This window comes from Papilio machaon, chromosome 25 (assembly GCF_912999745.1).
Source record: "Papilio machaon chromosome 25, ilPapMach1.1, whole genome shotgun sequence".
NCBI classification, from domain to species: domain Eukaryota; kingdom Metazoa; phylum Arthropoda; class Insecta; order Lepidoptera; family Papilionidae; genus Papilio; species Papilio machaon.
In genome coordinates, this window is record NC_060010.1 from 5,823,126 (window position 1) to 5,840,783 (window position 17,658).

At 33.8% G+C, this 17,658-nt stretch overlaps 2 protein-coding genes across 2 annotated transcripts in view; one reads left to right on the forward strand and one right to left on the reverse strand.

Moving 5' to 3' along the window:
• LOC106714963 overlaps positions 1 to 160 on the forward strand; it is a 30,929-nt gene extending 30,769 nt beyond the window's left edge. The window contains exon 8 of the mRNA XM_045684147.1: positions 80 to 160. Coding sequence (XP_045540103.1) covers positions 80 to 160 — 81 coding nt within the window. The remainder of the gene's footprint in view (positions 1 to 79) is intronic.
• A 700-nt stretch (positions 161 to 860) lies between these two features.
• LOC106715042 lies at positions 861 to 6,478 on the reverse strand. Its single transcript, XM_014508278.2, has 7 exons — positions 3,478 to 6,478; positions 2,943 to 3,154; positions 2,460 to 2,667; positions 2,014 to 2,144; positions 1,697 to 1,875; positions 1,446 to 1,555; positions 861 to 1,162 (listed from the first exon to the last, which is right to left on the reverse strand). The coding sequence occupies exons 1-7, from the start codon at positions 6,410 to 6,412 to the stop codon at positions 861 to 863; spliced, it is 4,077 nt and encodes a 1,358-aa protein (XP_014363764.2). The 5' UTR covers positions 6,413 to 6,478.
• Positions 6,479 to 17,658: the final 11,180 nt, after the last annotated feature.

Consider the following 17,658-nt stretch of genomic DNA (forward strand, 5'->3'; position numbering starts at 1 on the left):
AATTCTATGTCTAATAATTTGTATTATTATTTTTAACTCTAATAAAATACATCAGCCATGTTTCAGTGTGTATGTGCAGAAGTATGTGGTAGACCACGTAAGTCTGGACGTAACCCAAGCACACACAACTCTGCAGTCCACAAAAACTTTACAGGTCTGATATAATTATTTATGATTGTCGTCGGAATGAACGTCGGTGGCACAGGGGTTAAGCACTTGACTTGCAATCTGCAGGTCCTGGGTTCGAATCCCGCCATGTACAGATGTGTTTTTCGATTTACATATGTACATTTATCCGACGTTCTTACATCTTGATGCTGCACATATCTGAGAAGAAATTCAATGATATGTGTGAAGTCAACCCTCACTTACCTATGGTTGACTATGACCTAGTCACCCCTAAGCTCCTTGGTGGGGACCTATAGTGAGCTGATGATGATTCGATCTATCCTGAATCTATCTCTAAGATAAGAGATGAATAAGGTATTTTGATTGCTATTTGAGATATAATATTGGGCTCGGCCGTTAACATTAAGTTACAAATTGAAAACTTATAACGAAAAAATAACAATTTGTTTAATTGGTAAGTAATACAGTTTAGAAAGGTAAAATAAAATAAAACATCAAAGTTAAAACATGAAAAAAATGTATTAACAAACCGGAATAAAAATAAGACAACAATGAACAATTCCAATAAATAATTACCTTTTCTGTATTAATAAATATTCAACAAACAAATCAATAGAACAGAAAAAAACACACCCCATATAATTTTAAATAAAAGAGAAAAAACAAACAGCATATAGATTTAAAATTAAAAACTAATTAACGCACTTCTAAATCTTAAATAAATATTTAATTTACGCACCACATAAAAGGGAGAAACAATAATTTTTAAATAAAAGCGGTGTCTCATCGTCTGTTATAAAATTTCTATCAGGACGTACACTCGCAAAAGGGTTCAGTTTAACATCTGATATAACTTTATAGTCAACTTCTGTATTATTCTTGATCGTTTCTAGGTCATCCTTTAGTTCTCTCATCGTGCTAGAAGTAATTAAGAAGGGTATCTTTTGCTTGAAAATGCAATTTATCGTAGATGACCAGACTTCTACGCCGTTGTACAAAGATGAACGATGTATGTTCGGATTGAAAGCACATACTGAAAATGTTATATTCTCTTAAAAGTACAGTTAAGTTAATACCCCCAGTTAAAGCCCCCTCGTATAAAGCACAACCATCCTATTCTCAAAGCTGTGATTAGTATATATTATAATGTAAATTTTTAGATATTAAGATCCAATTCCACTAGTCGGTTAGCCGCTTTTTGTATACAGTCGCAAGTTCTTTTTCCACTAGCGCGACTGCTATATAACATAAATGTCACACGTCAGAACGCGCGCTTATTCGCTGAGTGAAATTTGAATTTAATACTATTATCTTACCAATATCAGGTATTGTAAAATCATCACTGGCCCAATATTCGTGATAGGATTTCTTATCGTGGAAACTGAATGTAACTCGTCTCTTGTTCACGCGGCAGTTCTCACAGAGCCTGCAACATATCGTACAACACGCAACCGCTTCACAGAGCTAATAAAACATTATATATTAGTTAAAACAAATACTAATATTTATAATTAAACAATAATTATTGCTTAAACGAATGTCACAAATATTAACTTAATGACCTTACCTAATTTTGCCCAATAAATCCAGTGGTAGATTAGCAGCATTGAGGTCGTGACCCACTAGAGCGACGCGCAGCTCCTTAAGCCCTGGCTTTAGGTGCAGCAGGAACACCTCCCACTTGCCCAGGCTATCGGCTTCCAGCTGCAGCTCAGCCCCGACCACGTGTATTGTGAACGTTGATCTCTGAAAATATGGTACAAATTCAGCAACAGAGCTCTGAGCGATGGTGGAATACGTCGTAAATAGAGCACACCTTGCAGAAGTATATGACGGTATTGACGCTGTCGGAGTCGAAAAATCACGTAATATAAACAATCGCACCTTATTATGACCGTTGACGGTATTGACGGCATTGCCGGTAATGGCGTGTCGGTGTAGCTGGTGGCAGAAAGCGACGGTGAGTGGCGTGCTGGCCAGCTGCGTCAGCGCCGCGTATTGCACGTCTGACATATCTATACAAAATATTGCATCTTAAAGCCGCACTCAGTTGTTAATTAGTCACACTGCGAGTTCCTTAGTGTAGTTTCTCTTATGATATAAATATGTACCACTCTGCCTGTAGCAGTTGACTGAGTTTTATAACTTGTGCCACAAACTTTAACATTATATATACAATTTTACACTTAATAATCAACTGACATAGTATAATATATCAGTCTGGCTCTCTATTACCCATATAATGTATAAAAGCATATCATTCTTTAGAAATTTAAAAATTTTATATGAGAAAAAGCGTTTAAGAATCTCTGCTCCATCAGTCTTCTTACCGATTTTTTCTTCATACATCGCAGCCAGCACTTCGTTCATCTTATCCGGTATATTGTAGTGATGCGTCATCACCTTTCCCGGTAGCCGCGGCTCCAGTCTACCGTGCTCCTGCTGGTAAAGGACCAGCTTTTGGTATAAGGCATATGGCTTGCACCAGCGCTGGTGAACTGGTGGTAAGTGATCCGGATTCTCAATGCAGTATGATACCTGATTTACGAGAGAATTCGAGATGATTTTATTAGGTGGCAAAATACGAAATCGTTATTTATGGTCTCCCTTAAAGATAAAATCCGATATTCGAGAGAGATAACTACGAACTAGAATTCTTATGTGATGTGTGATAAAGCCTTTTCAAATTTGTACTGTAAAGGTCTAAATCTAAATAAGGGTAAAAGTTTGTTTTGGACTTTTAAATTATACGTGGACCAAGTCGAGGGAAACAGCTAAAAAATATACATAAATGTATGTATATCTAAACTCACCTGTCCGCATCCATCGCAATCCATTAACTTTGTCTGACGCCACTCTCTGCACGTAACATCAATGCACATCCTTGGATATAAGAGAGCTTCTTGTTCCCATGGCAATAACTTTCTCTTTAGCACTTTCTCACAAGACAGAATCATATGCATCCTAATCAGGCGATAGTTTTGACCTGATACATTTTGAGTGTCGCTGTAAATGTGTTTCTGATCTGAAAAATACAAAAAGAAATTTAAATTAAGATGTATGGATTCTATAGCATTTTAGAGAAAATCTGAAAACCGCACTACTTTACACTACAATAGAGAAATAAAAAAAAAAAAAAAAAATTTAAATAAGAATGTGGATTGGTAGACTAGTAAGATAAGGCTTAGGAAGAAATGGATGGATTGCATGAAAGGTGTCTTAGGAAATGACGCTCAAACCGTAAGATGGAAGACAAAAGTATTGTCCTACATAAAGTGTGATGACAGGGAGGTGATGAGATAATCTCATATTATGATGATGATGATGTGTTCTTGAAAGCGAACTGACCTTTTAAATGCACTATAGTGGAGACAGCAAAGCATAAAGATTGGTGTCTCGGCCAATCTTCATCTTTATGTTTTTGACTACAATAAAAGAGTATATTACAAAACTTGCAAGGCACTCGAGTTTGCTTCAGATCTTTTCTGCAAATGTGACAAACACTCGAAAGAAAAACCTTTCGAAATATATATTTATAAACGTATTCCTCATTCCCGTTTTTTATATAAGAAAAAGATTCTATTTCATTTTTATCTTTTATGAACTTTATTTTGCTATCAGTTTGAGATTGTTTTGATTTCTTTACAGATTCATCGTCCAGTTCTGCGTCAATCAAATCTTTTATTTTTACTTTAGCTTGTTGTTCGTTTGGCGTTTTGTTTTTTTCCTTTTTATAATCAGTTTTATTCGATGGTACAGGAATGTTGGGGCAGCCTAATAAGTTTTTTGGCTGCGAAACGGGATTTATGTTTTTTGATTGCCCTTTATTTTCTTCCTCGTCTAAAGGTGGAGTTATGTTGATTTCAGGTTTGGTGATAAAAGACTCTTTTTGTGGATTATTTAGGATATCCTCATTCAATTCATTAGCGATTACTTCAAATGTTTTGTTAACCTCTACGTCATCCACGCTGGATGTTAGCGCATCCTCAAAATTTTCTATTGGCTCGAACTGCACATCTGATGACATCGTCTTGTTACGTTCTTTGTCGCAAGATGATTGTTGCTGACCTCTCTCGTCTGAACTGTTTCCCTTCTCCTTACGTCTACTTTCATTTGTAGAAGTGTTTCTTGATTCGGAAGTAACACTCATCGTCTGCGGTACAGTTTCTTGCTCTCGTCGTTTCTTTTTCGCTCTACACTTCTGATCTTTTCTTCGTGGAGAAATAGGTGGCGTTGTACTATCGGAATTGTCGATATAAGAATCATTTTCAGTTTTTAATTGTGCCGATTTGATATTTTTTGAAGGAATCGGTGCATTAATAATTCCTTTTGTCGATTTTTCTGGTTTATTATTTTTAGATGTTTCTACATCACACTCATTTCTTGCCATTTTCTCTTCAGTCTCTTTCAATGAACTTAGTTCTGCTAGAGATTTTTCCAATGACATCCTTATTTGTTCCAAATCTTTATTGACTTCCATCATTTTGGACTTCAAATCAGTCTTTTCTTGCTGCGTCGTATTTGTTTCGCAGACATCAGGAGTCTTAGTTGATGTACGTGTCGGTGTTTCTTGCATTATGGTGCTAGGTACCGGAATATTAGAAGACTTTGAATGCCTGGAGGTAACTTCTTGTATGTTGTCGTCTAGCAGCTGTTGGCTGACCGACTGCGGCCCAATAACATTATTGGAAATATTGTAATGAGATTCATCCGACGTAGCTGTATCGTAGTCGTCGGTTTCCGAACATTTGACTTGACGCTTTGCTTTTGATTTGCCTTTTCTAGGCATTTCTTCGAGTTTTGGTTCCTCGTCCTGTTTATTATTCTCATTAGTATCTTGTATTTTGATGTTAAACCCGACATTAGATTCTAATTTTATTTCAAGTTTGTCACTTTCTATTGTACATTTCTGACATTTGTCATTTAATTTCTTTTCTGTCACTGATTGTTCTATTGCGCAATCAAGAAGTTCAATATTTGAAGTGTTTTCTTCTAAATTTGTAACATTTTCACATTGGCCGACAATGTCAGATTCGATTGGTGTCAAAATATTCGATTCATTAGTTGGTGTTAAACTATCATTTATTTCTTTATCTGTATGCGATAAATTGCTCTCAGTTATTGAAGGTTCCAACATTTCAGCAGTTTTTGTTTCTATAACGTTTTTCAAATCCGAACTATGAACTGTTTTTTTCTGAACAGGTTTCGCGATTCTTGCCTTAGGTTTTATTTCTTCAGTATCACTTTTAAGAATAGAAGTTGCAACACTATCATCTTTATTATCAGTTCGTGTGTCTTCAGAAATCTGTTGAGAATCAGCGACATTTAAAACATCGGTTTGAATATGTTTATAAATTTGAATAGAACTTTGCTGATTGCTTTCTTTTTTATTATCATCTTTCAGCTCAGGAGGCTGCTTTTTTCCTTTCTTCTTCTTTTTGTGTGTCACCTTACCATCTATTTGTAGCGTCTCAGTATTGTTTGTGTTTTGATTTTCTATTGACAACATTACATCTGGATCTACAACACATTCAATGGGTTCTTCTTTGTAAGTTTCTTGATCTTTTTTTTCTACATTTTCTATATTTTCAGTTTCGGTTTTTTTCTCGATTAAATCTTCAAAAGCGGCTGTACAAGATACCACTTCATCGGGTTTATCAGATTTTTCAGAATCATGTCTACGTTTTTTCTTTTTATTCTTTTTACTTCGCTTAGTTTCAACTTCTGGCTCTTCATCTGGATTTTTTTGACTTGGTATTTCATTTGCCGGAATTGTTGGGATTATATCAGATTTGTTATCTATTTCAATATCATGCGATTTCTCTGTATGTTTCGTTTCTTTGTTTTTCTTTTTACGAGCACTCGGTTTAACAGCAACGCCATCTATGATTGTAGCATCAGAAACATTGGGTAAATTACAATTTTCTTCATTAGTTAAATTTTTTTCAATTTCCTCATTCTTTGTGTATTGTTGTTGATTTTCGATAATAGTTGGTTTCTTCTTTTTACCTTTATTCCGTTTTGGTTTTACCGGCGTGTCTGTGGTGGATGTAATCTCTTTTGTAGGCTCTGTCGTTTCATCATTAATTTCATCATTTTCAACTTTAGTTTCTTCAACAATAGCTTCAGTCACGTCAATTTTGTCTTGCGTAATATCTGTAAGGTTCAATGAACTTTCTGACAATTTATCTACGGTAACATCATCAATTTTGGTTTCAACTTCTGTACGAGGTTTTGTTTTTGATATCACTTTGGCACGATTTTTACGCTTTTTAGAATTCATTATTTATGGTAACCGAAAAATATCACTTTATAACGCATTCAACAGTATGACTGTACTGAGTTAAATTCAAAGATCATCTGCGCGATTTAAACGCATGCGTTTATTCTTGTCTACAAATTCGTGTGTGATTTTGCCGAAATGTCATCTAGATAATTATTCAATCGATTTTCGATCTAAGATCAATGGTGTAAGGTTTAATTTGTCTTGTCACGGTGTTTACGTGTAGTTGTTTTGTGCATACTATTCGATAGGAGGAAGTATCGCTTGCCAAAAGTGCATTCACGTTATGACTTAGTTACGGAACTATAAATATAATTGATTTAATTTTAGTCCTGACCCACTGGTACATCTTTTACGGTGTTTAAGTTGCTGACGGGGTTATCACATATAGTATATCAATAACGACTTTCTATTCTTTTTATTTTGTAAGTAACTAGCTGCCGCCTGCGCGGAATTAAAAAAAACATAATAAGTAGCCTATGTGTTCTTCCAGGCTATGTTCTACGTCTATTCCAAATTTAATTTAGATCCACTGAGGAGTTCTAGAGTTACCTTCTAATAAACATCCATGTACGTCCGTACGTACGTATACGTACATTCGTCCATGTACGCTTTCGCATTTATAATATTAGTAAGATAAAGAACATTATACAATATGTATTTATTATTCATAATACATTATTTATAATAGAAATAATCGCGCAATAAAAAATACAAGAACACACAATACACAACTGATAATTTTTATAAAATATGTACTTCGTAAGAGCTTTTAATGGGGACATTATAAAGCGCCATCTCTTGATCAATACTTGAAATAAAAAAGACCTTAACTTGTAAAATACAATATTAATTGAAAAATTTCCTTTTTAAACAGATAATCAGAAATCATAATATTAATGGATTTATTTGAATTTTGAAACATATTATTGAGTAAAATATTGATAATATTAGCTTTTTGACAAAATATATCTGCAGCGCCATCTTTTAAGTAAAGTTTACAATCTGAATGATGACACAAGTGAAGTGCGGCAAGTTTATCTGAGCCGGTAAGAGAGGCGCTGCTATCGCAATTAATTTTATAAAAATGTACAACTAAACATAGAAAAATACATAAAAGAAAAAAAGTCTATGAATTGATGTTATATTTATCCAATTATTAATTACCCAATAAATAAAATCAAACGTAACCTAGTCCAGTATTTTATTTCTCCACAAAATACTGTTAGACACTAGTTAGACGTCAACGTGGTTATATGTTTCACCATAAATATGTCATCACCACAATACTTTTGGTATAAGTACTTCATTATTATTTATTGATAAAGATTTCATTTCGCAAGCCTACGTATAATAATGTTTCAATAACCATGATTTGTCAAAAATCCCCCACCGGGCGTTATTAGAGTGAAGGTACAAAAGGGGTTGACGTATGTTTAAGCTAAAATGTATTTGTAACACTGTCTAAGTTTTTTATGGTAAGGCCCTTATTGCTAAAAAGTGTCTTAAAATGATACTTTCCAAAATGTTGATTAACAAACAATATGATGTTTCTCGTTGTTTTTAAAAAGTACGACAAAGATTGCAATGTGTTTAGCAGTGGAATTATATATTCAGTGAACCAGCAAGAATATTTTTGTGACAATCGTCATCACTACTTTAATTTCATTATTAGTGTACATATCTTTCTTAAAGGCCGGCAACGCATCTGCAGTTATTCTCGTGTTGCGGATGTCCATAGGCGTCGATGATCACTTTGGTGTTCCCGACGCTCGTTTGACCCCTTCTCTTATAAAAAAATTTTCAATGATTTTTTTTTTAACATTAAAATAAAAGACAACACAGTACAATGTAACTTACAACAATAAAAATAATAAAATAAATCAAAAATTGTCAAATTATCCAAAACTGTAACTGACTTGTCATACAATAGACAGACAGACAGACAATACTATCTATGAAAAAATCCGTGTTACAACAAAAGCACTTACAGATGACCCATATACATTTTTTTCAGACAAACGGACAAGAGGATTGCAAGTCGATTTATTGTATTGTTTTGACTACTGAATGATGAAAAAGTAATTCGACATTTAATGCTTTGTAATACAGATAATTTTTGAGAGAAAAGGGTGAAAAAATGAAGTGAAAGTGGCCCTCGTTTTAAAATGCAAACGAAGGGTTGGCACACCCCTTACATTATAGTCTAAGAGCTTAACAAATTTTATAATAATCTACTTTTTATAACTAATTTTCAAAAAGTAAAATACTTAGTTTACGAGATATTTAAAATAATTTTTGAACTAATTAATCCTTAGATAGTAAATTTATGTTGATTACAAGATACGGCCATTTTTGTCTATCTGCTAGATTTTAATAATAACTAATAAAATGGGGTGAATAGACGTAAAACAAGAAATAATTTTTACACCATAATTTTTGACATTGAATGATTTTTTATTAGTAAATCAAATATTTACATTTAAATTAGTCAAACATAATTAGTTATAGTAAGTGCCACTTAACAAATGAATTCAAGTCCGAATGATTAAACTTTTTACAGTTTAAAAAAGTTTTTTTCTTATATATTAATAATCAATTTAAGTAATAAGCTAACATATATTTTAATATAATATTTTGAGTATTAATACAATGTATAAATTTTATCAAGCATACAAATATTGTCTACTATCTCCTAGACTATACACTACACAGGTCTGCCCCTCACAGACACCGCGCAAACTAATTATAAGTGGGGACACGCACCATGACAGAAGATACACAATTGTAGAAAATGATCTTTTTTAATTCAAGTTTCAAAATAAAAAATTGTCTGATGTTATTTTACTATCACATAATTGTTTCACATCTCAAGAAAATATCTCCATAAAGAAATAATTAAATAAATTAATAATTAAATAATAGTAATTGAATTTTTTTAACTTTTTTATTACTTTCTTGGTTTATGTTACTGTTTGCTGAAGCTCGTGAAAAGTTTTTGGATTTTGTTTTGTTTCTATTAACATTTATATTGTTTGTTTGTGTCTATTAACATTTATTATTAACAGGTTCTTTGAATCCGCAGAATTTGATTTTTTAATAAGACGTAATTTAAAAAATATAAAATGATTGTTTTAAAATGCAGGCAATAGGTGGCGTTACTTCATCCATTGGAACGTCGGGTTTTTAGGTTATTAACATTTTATTTTATTACCAGTCACCATTAAATTCTTCTTTATATTTGAGCAATTTACTCAATATTCTTATATTAAGCTTTCTTAAGCTTCATTGAAATAAGTATCTGTAAGTAAAATCTTAAAATTGAATATTGAATTAACGATGAAAATAATATTTTATTCAATGCTAGTTATTAAAACATTCCATCTCCATGTTAGCGAGCCAGTCCGCACATGTGTAGCGTTCAACGCGCGCCTGGCTCGCGCTAGCACAGACCAATGAATCATGTAACTAAACATTATTATTTTCTACTAGCTGTCGAATGCGACTCCGTCCGGAATTTAAAAAAAAAACGTAATTTGTAGCATATATGTTCTTCCAGACTATGATCTACAACTATGCCAAATTTCATCGAAATCCGTTGAGCCGTTCTGGAGATACCTTCAAACAAACATCCATCCATTCATTTAAACATTTGCATTTATAATATTTGTAAGATGTGTGTTAAAAATGTACAAACGCATCGGAGATCGTCATAAGTTTTGGATACATAAAAATGGAAACATTACACTTTATTAAAGTAATCTGGTGAATTTTTAACTAACAAACTACGCTTTTTACGTGTTTTCGCTACTTCGGTAAGCTCATAGTTTTTCTCCAACACATCTAAATATGTATAACTTCATAAATAAGTCACAACTAAAACATAAATCAGAGGGATATAAAGATACTAGCTACACTATACCACGTCATAAAAATAGGGTGAAAGAAATATTTATGTTCTGTTGAATTATTCCGCGGGGTGAGGTTCGCAAGCTTACTATAGGGTGACCAGTGTGGCGCTAGTGTGGCAAGGATTGGAAACCCGCCCTTAGGTCTGGACGTTTTCAATAATTGAAATGAAACTTTGGTTTGATTTTATGACGTACTAACTGTCGCCCGTGAAGACGGAGCTTCGCGGAATTTAAAAAACATAATAAGTAGCCTATGTGTTTTTTAGACTATGTTCTACATCTGTGCCAAATTTCATCAATATCTGTTCAGCCGTTCCGGAGATACGGAGATAGATTCAAACAAACATCCATCCATCCACCCATCTAAACTGTCGCATTTATAATATTGATAAGATTTCGATTTTGTACTGTTTCTAAATTCACGGATTAACTTAACAAATCTTTAGTTTGAGTAATAGATTGTATACGACTTAACTCATAATTGTTGCACTCAGATTCTAATAATAATTACTTAAACAGCGCATTGTTAAGATTACACAAACACTCTGCCATACCTAAATACACCCTAAGAAACTTTATTAGTGACCAAAGACATATATGAGTGAAAAAGTTATTTTATAAAACTTCAATACTTTTAACTAAAGGTAAAATTATTGTTGTTTTTGATCTTGTTCATTTAATAAGCGGAAAAAACTAAACTTTAAACAAGGCCTCATTTGCCAACAACAACAGCAAACCCTATAAAATTGACACACTCTATAAATATTACAAAACATTTCGTAATACCATTCTATCATTAAATTGAAACTAGTTATATTCGTAACTCAAAAGTCCACCCTTTGACGTAGGGTAAATTTAAATCCCCCCCTCTCCTACCCCGGTCAGTGCTATAGGTGATACACCCTTGTATACAGCCTCTCTATCAACATCCGTAAATGAATTAGGAAGCGGAGATACCTCCTGAAACTCACCCCCAACCCCCAACCCTTGCCTCCATCAATTGAAACCGACAAAATCGATTAAAGAGAGACAGATGTATAGGACATCACAATATAGAAAGAGATAGATGTACACTCAACTAATTATTCTTTGAGTGTAATTTGAAATCGGTTCCGTATGTCGGTATATCGCTTTGATGTTCGTGTATCAATTTAAATTAAAATCTGCACCACTTTATTGGAAATAATACATGTAGACTGTATCCAGGTTGTATTTGATTGGAGTCCCTTTAATTATAGTATTTTTACATTTAACATTAACACTGAGACAAAGGAATATCAAATAATAACACCTAACTTTTAATGATACCTAAATATATAAATAATGAGCCTGTTTACTTACATTACTTACATCAAACATTGTATTTGTCTCTTTTGCGTTCCCAAATAACTGGACAAATTAAACGAAACTTTAATATGTTCTGAAATATAAAGTTTGTCTTGCACAAGACTATTTTTTGACACTGGCCTAGGTTGCCTGCGACTTCTTAAGCGCGGAACTGAAAAAAAAATAGCCCAAGTTACTTCTGCACACATAAGCCAACTTCGAGTAATACCGTCTAATAAGTCCAGCTGTTTAAGATATTTACCCGAAACAAACTATTTTTGAAGACAAACATAGAAAAAAAAATTTCGTTATAAGCGACGTAAATACTTTTTTTATGAATCATACAAAGACTCTAATTTTATTACTTGTATATATTATTTTTAATTATTTAAATAAATGAAAATATTAGTAACTTAGTACCTATGTGTAAGTTATATTAAGTACATATTCAAGTTAAAGTATATCTATGTTGGTTTATTGCACAGATAACGCAAGGTGTACGCGAATGTCATTGACCTCTACACGTTGACAAGTAGCTGGGGCCGGATGGTGGCAGGGGGTTATGGAGGCGAGGGGGCGCAGGGGATGCCACCCTCATTGTGTTGCGTGTTCGCGTTTTGATTTGATATAAAATAATACCAAGAATTACAGATAATTTGGCTGCTTATATCTAGCATAGAAAATAGATTATAAAAAATGTCAGTTATTAGAATTAGTTTTTTTTTTATAAGAGAAGGGCGCAAACGATGGCGTGAATCAAGGTGATCAACGACACCCATGAACATCCGCAACACCAGAGAAACTGCTGATGCGTTGCCGACCTTTAAGGAAATGGTATGCTCGCTTCTTGGAAGTGCCTAAGTCGTAATGGTTTATAAATACCGTCAAGGACAGACCGTTCCACAAGCCTGTGCGAAGCAGGAAATTGCACGTGGATCGCACCGTTCTGGAATGTTCTTGAAATAAGAATTCGCTTTTAAAAAAATTTAAACAGTACGCTTCTATATTACTTTGAATAATTAAGGAAAAATGTATATAAAACAGGAAACATTAAAAACATGTTTTATAATATTTAAATATATATTATGTTCCAATTGTGTGTATGAGAAAAGAGAAAACTATTTTTTATAAAATTAAGACAAGCTCATTTTTAAAGTTCTATATTTTATTTTAAAAATCCGTAACAAATGTATTTATGCCATTTATAAATTCTAACAATGGAAACGCACCACCACCCTCGACACGGCTGAAAATGGCGGTAGCTACCCTAATAAAGACATAACCAAGGCAATTTCAACCTTTTCCCTTTGAAATAGAGTTCTAATTTATTTAAATGCAATCTTAAATTTGTTCAATTTTACAAATATAAACATGGAAAAATAAGCTCTTAACACTTTACGTAGAGCTTATTTTACAATGCATTAAATGTATTTTTTTGTTTTTCAATATATACGTTCGAAAACAAACCGTAACAGGTGGAGTTAAGTTGCAAATTTCTGTTGTTGATAATTTTGCGAGTTTTACACAAGGCTATGTTACCCCGGGCCGCGCAAAACTCAATATTTCTTACTTGATCACCGACGTTTTCGTGACCGGGAAGTAAAATGAGCTAAATGTACATTTTTTTTTTGATTCGCTGAAAAGAATTTTTAAAAACGTGATGACCTCGTGACTGAATAAAAGCACGTTATCACTAATACCATGAAAATAGGTACTTAGATTTAATATAGGTATTTTAGTATACCTTTTTATATCCGATGACGGACACAAATACTATGATTTTTATACTAGAAAAGAATTAGGTTTTAGGAATAGAAGTGAAGGAATGTGTACGACTGAAATAGGATTCGTATCTCGTAGTACACATACGACAAATCATAAGCGTTTTTACACCTTTGTTACAGATCGTATATTGTTCTTTGTTTTCAAGAAGACAAAGAGTGATGAAAATATTGTGATTTTGAAAATGTAACGACTGTAAAAACTCCTTGGTTCTTTTATACAATGTAGATGTTTTTAAGTTTGTAAATTATACAACTTTAAAAAGCTAACACGACCCATTAATTAACAGTGATGTAAACTAACTAATGTAAAACTAATAATGGATATTTAAAATAAGTAAATTGTTATTAAAAATAACACAAAAAAGTAAATAACTAGCACAACACAGCGGTCTATGAGAGCGGTTATCTGAAAGCTTTGTGAAAGGCGCTCGTCCACTAGAATTACCATTTAAATTGTTCCGACCGTACTGAACTTAGGGCTGGCAAAATTAATAAATCTTACTAATATCATGCGATGCGATTAATGCGAAAGTTTAATTTAATGTATGTTTGAAGGTATCTCCAGAACGGCTCAACGTATCTTGATGAAATTTGGCACAGATTTAGAACATAATCTGGAAGAACACATAGACTTTTATCCGCGCGGACGAACCCGCGGGAGACAGCTAGTAATATTATAAATGCAAAAGTTTTAATGTATTGATTTTTATTATCACATAATTCTAGAACTCGTCAACGGAATTTTTTTTCTAAATAGGCGGCGTAACTAAATTTTAAACCACATGCGAACTATTACCATGTAATATAAAACCTTAAAACTTTACTCATTGATAAAATAGTTATGCAATTCAATGTAAAATATCCAATATAAAAATTATTAGGCTTTGTAATTTAAATTAAAAAACTTAACTACAAATAAATTCGTCGCGTGACTAAAACCTATAAAAGTAACGTCGGTGTGTACCTTGAACTGGCAACAGATGTGCGTAGTAAATAAAAAAACACGTTCAAGTTATTACTTAATAACTTTTGTAATGTTGCAAATGTGGTATACTAAAAATATGACTAACAATTGTTTACTGAGACCAAAATCTCTGTATAAAACATATCGTCATCACTGCAGTGATGACAGAATATTTTATGTCTTTTCTTTGAATTCTTCCATTTGAATTTAATTGAACTTGTATTTCTTTCAATCTTTCCGATGAACACAGATACATCTTAAGTTAATCCTTTAACTGATGTAACTATTTTCATGAGATGAGTTATAATTTTTTTTATTGGGAGTAAATTACAAAACACTTTAGAGCCAACCCTATTGGTAGCAGGTAAAACTTGGCGAGGAATTTAACTTGCAAAACGCTGCCACCTCCGCACCGCCGGAGAGCCTTTTGTACCTACATCTGATATTTGAGCTCTAAATTATTTTTCCTTTAGCCACCCAGTACTGGAACGACGAGAAAAATTAAACTGAAATTGGAAAAGAATTTCAATTTCAGAACGTATTTAGATTCATATTTTTTTTCTATTTTTCATTTCACGAGTAGCAAATTGTCTTGTTCACTTGGATGGCGTATTTAAAAATAAATAGGCTATATACATATTAATAAAATTGGACAGTCTGCATGTAGTATCTAAAAATACGTATATATTACGTACACATTATGTAGATGACGAAAAACGAACATTTATTCCGTCTGTCTGTATGTCTATCTCCAAGGCTGCGTTTGTTTCGGGTTATAACCGGAATGGCTGGACCGACTTTGATAGGACTTTGACGGGAAGATAGCTGATGCACGCGACTCTATTATAATCAATTATTTTCTGCGCTGACGAAGTCGCATGCTAACGCTTGTTCTAAATAAAGCTTATTCGTAGTTAGAATTTTTTAAACCGTATTAATATGAGTTATTTTTATTTTCATACAATTTTGCGACTTAAAATAATAATAAATAATAAATAATACTAACCACGATTATTATACTTTGAAAAGAAGTCAACACATATATTTGTGTTTTAGGGCTCCGTACCTGGAAAAGAAAAACCGGAACCCTTATATGATCACTTTATTGTACGTCCATCTGTCTGTCATGACCCTTTTTATTGCCTTTTTCCACGCGATCGCTAAGACAGCGTAGCGTCAGACGTAGCGTGCTGCGTAGTTCTAAACGTAGCGGATTGCGTAGTAGTCTACGAAAGCGTTTCATCGTCGTATGGGAATATTTGCCAATAGTAATTGCGTTGAATTTTTCACTATATTAACTGACTATGATCGATTGCTATGTTCAAATTAAAAATATGTAAACCATTAATGCCTTATAAACAGGCGTTTTTATTTGTCATCATAAATACATCTACATAAAAATAGTGAGTCTAGAATGATTTTTTTTTCAATAGTCTATCAACAACGACAATTTTTTTATTAAAAATGTGTGCAACGGACGTAAAGTACACCAAAAATCTCTTACTAATTTCTGCATAATTGAAGATGAAAATACGAAGACGATTGACACAAACATCCGTGTTAGGCTCACTGTTTATAGCGAAAAAGTCAGACAGAATATTTGTCAATAGTTATAGATTTCTTTTCCCAATTATTTGGGGTCAGCCTTCCTTGTCCTAATTCTCCAGACAGCACGATTCCTAGAGTCTTGTTCGTCAAGGTTATAGATATATATATAGATAGATAGATATATAGATATATGTAGATATATAATTGTTACACATGTCTCGTCGTGTAAAAAAAATGCCTTGTAGCAATCGGAATATTTGGCAAGTCTTAGTGCCCCGACGAGTTTTACTACTTCAAAAAACACGAGATATAAAAATAATGTCCATATTGGATACATATGTACGTGTGTAAATATGTAGAGCATCGGTGGCTTAGAGGTTAAGCACTTGACTTGCAATCTACAGGTCCTGGGTTCAAATCCCGCCATGTACCAATGTGTTTTTCAATTTTCGATTTACATATGTACATTTATCCGACGTTCTTACGGTGAAGGAAAGCATCGTGATGCAAATATCTGAGAAAAAATTCAATGATATGTGTGAAGTCAACCATCCTGCACTTGGCCAGCGTAGTTGATGAACATGCTTAGTACAATCAAAGTTGGGATATCTTTATAATTAAAACTAGTTGTGAATTAAAAAAAACTTAAGAAGTTGCTTATGTGTTCTTCCAGGTTATGTTCTACATCTATGCCAAATTTCACCAAGATCCGTTCAGCCTTCAAACAAATATCTATCCATCCATCCATTCAAACATTGGTATTTATAATATTAGTAAGATATAAGTTAAGATATACTTGTGTGTTATTTTTACAACAAAGTTATAGATGCATTAAAATATTAAAATTAATATCAGTTATATGTTAATAATCATAGTAACAATTCCGAAATAACAGTAAAGCTGTGTATTTGAACAGAATTGTGGCACCCCTATGACCTACAAAGTGAACTGGGGGTAAATGCCAACCCTGCACCACCCTCGTTTTATGCATAAATTAAGTCACAATATATCCTTTATTATCATTACGTTTTTTGAAAAAGTGCTTTAATTTTTTTGTTTTATTTTATTGTAAAAATATTTTTACTTGAATATTTTTTTAACTTTGATGTATTTAGTATTCGTATAATATTAAAGTTTATGCCATAAGTACGTCATGCTAAGTGGACGGAAGTTGTGAGCTTACAACTTAAGATTATTGATGTTTTATAAAGCGGGACGTGTTTACTAACTCCCGCTCTATCGACCGCCAACAGCGGCACAAGTTTTTGGCACACATCGCCGAAGACGCCCCATTCCACAAGACGTATTGCAATTCCATTAGTTAGTAATAAATACTGACAGGATCTCTGCGCGGACCATCTTACAATTTGGGGTCACAAGGAGCGAGGACAAAGGAATCTAGCTCCTCGACAGGCACGGAAACGTAGCGGCCCGGCGCTGGGGGCGAGCCGGGGCGCGCAGTGGATGCGCGGGGCGCGCGGCCGGGGGTGGAGGCGGAACCCAGTTACGCGAGCTCGATTCCCGGGGACTCCGGGATCGATGTTGGCTCGTATCTGGTTTTTTCGGACACTATACTAACTGGGAGGGGTGAACGAACGGCGTTATGTAAGGCGCGGGTCGATAGCGAGGGTGAAGGGGGGCGCGCAGAGCGCGAGCGGGGGGCGACGGACATGCGCGTGGCGCTCGTCGCCGCCGGCACTACGGCTCGCGCGC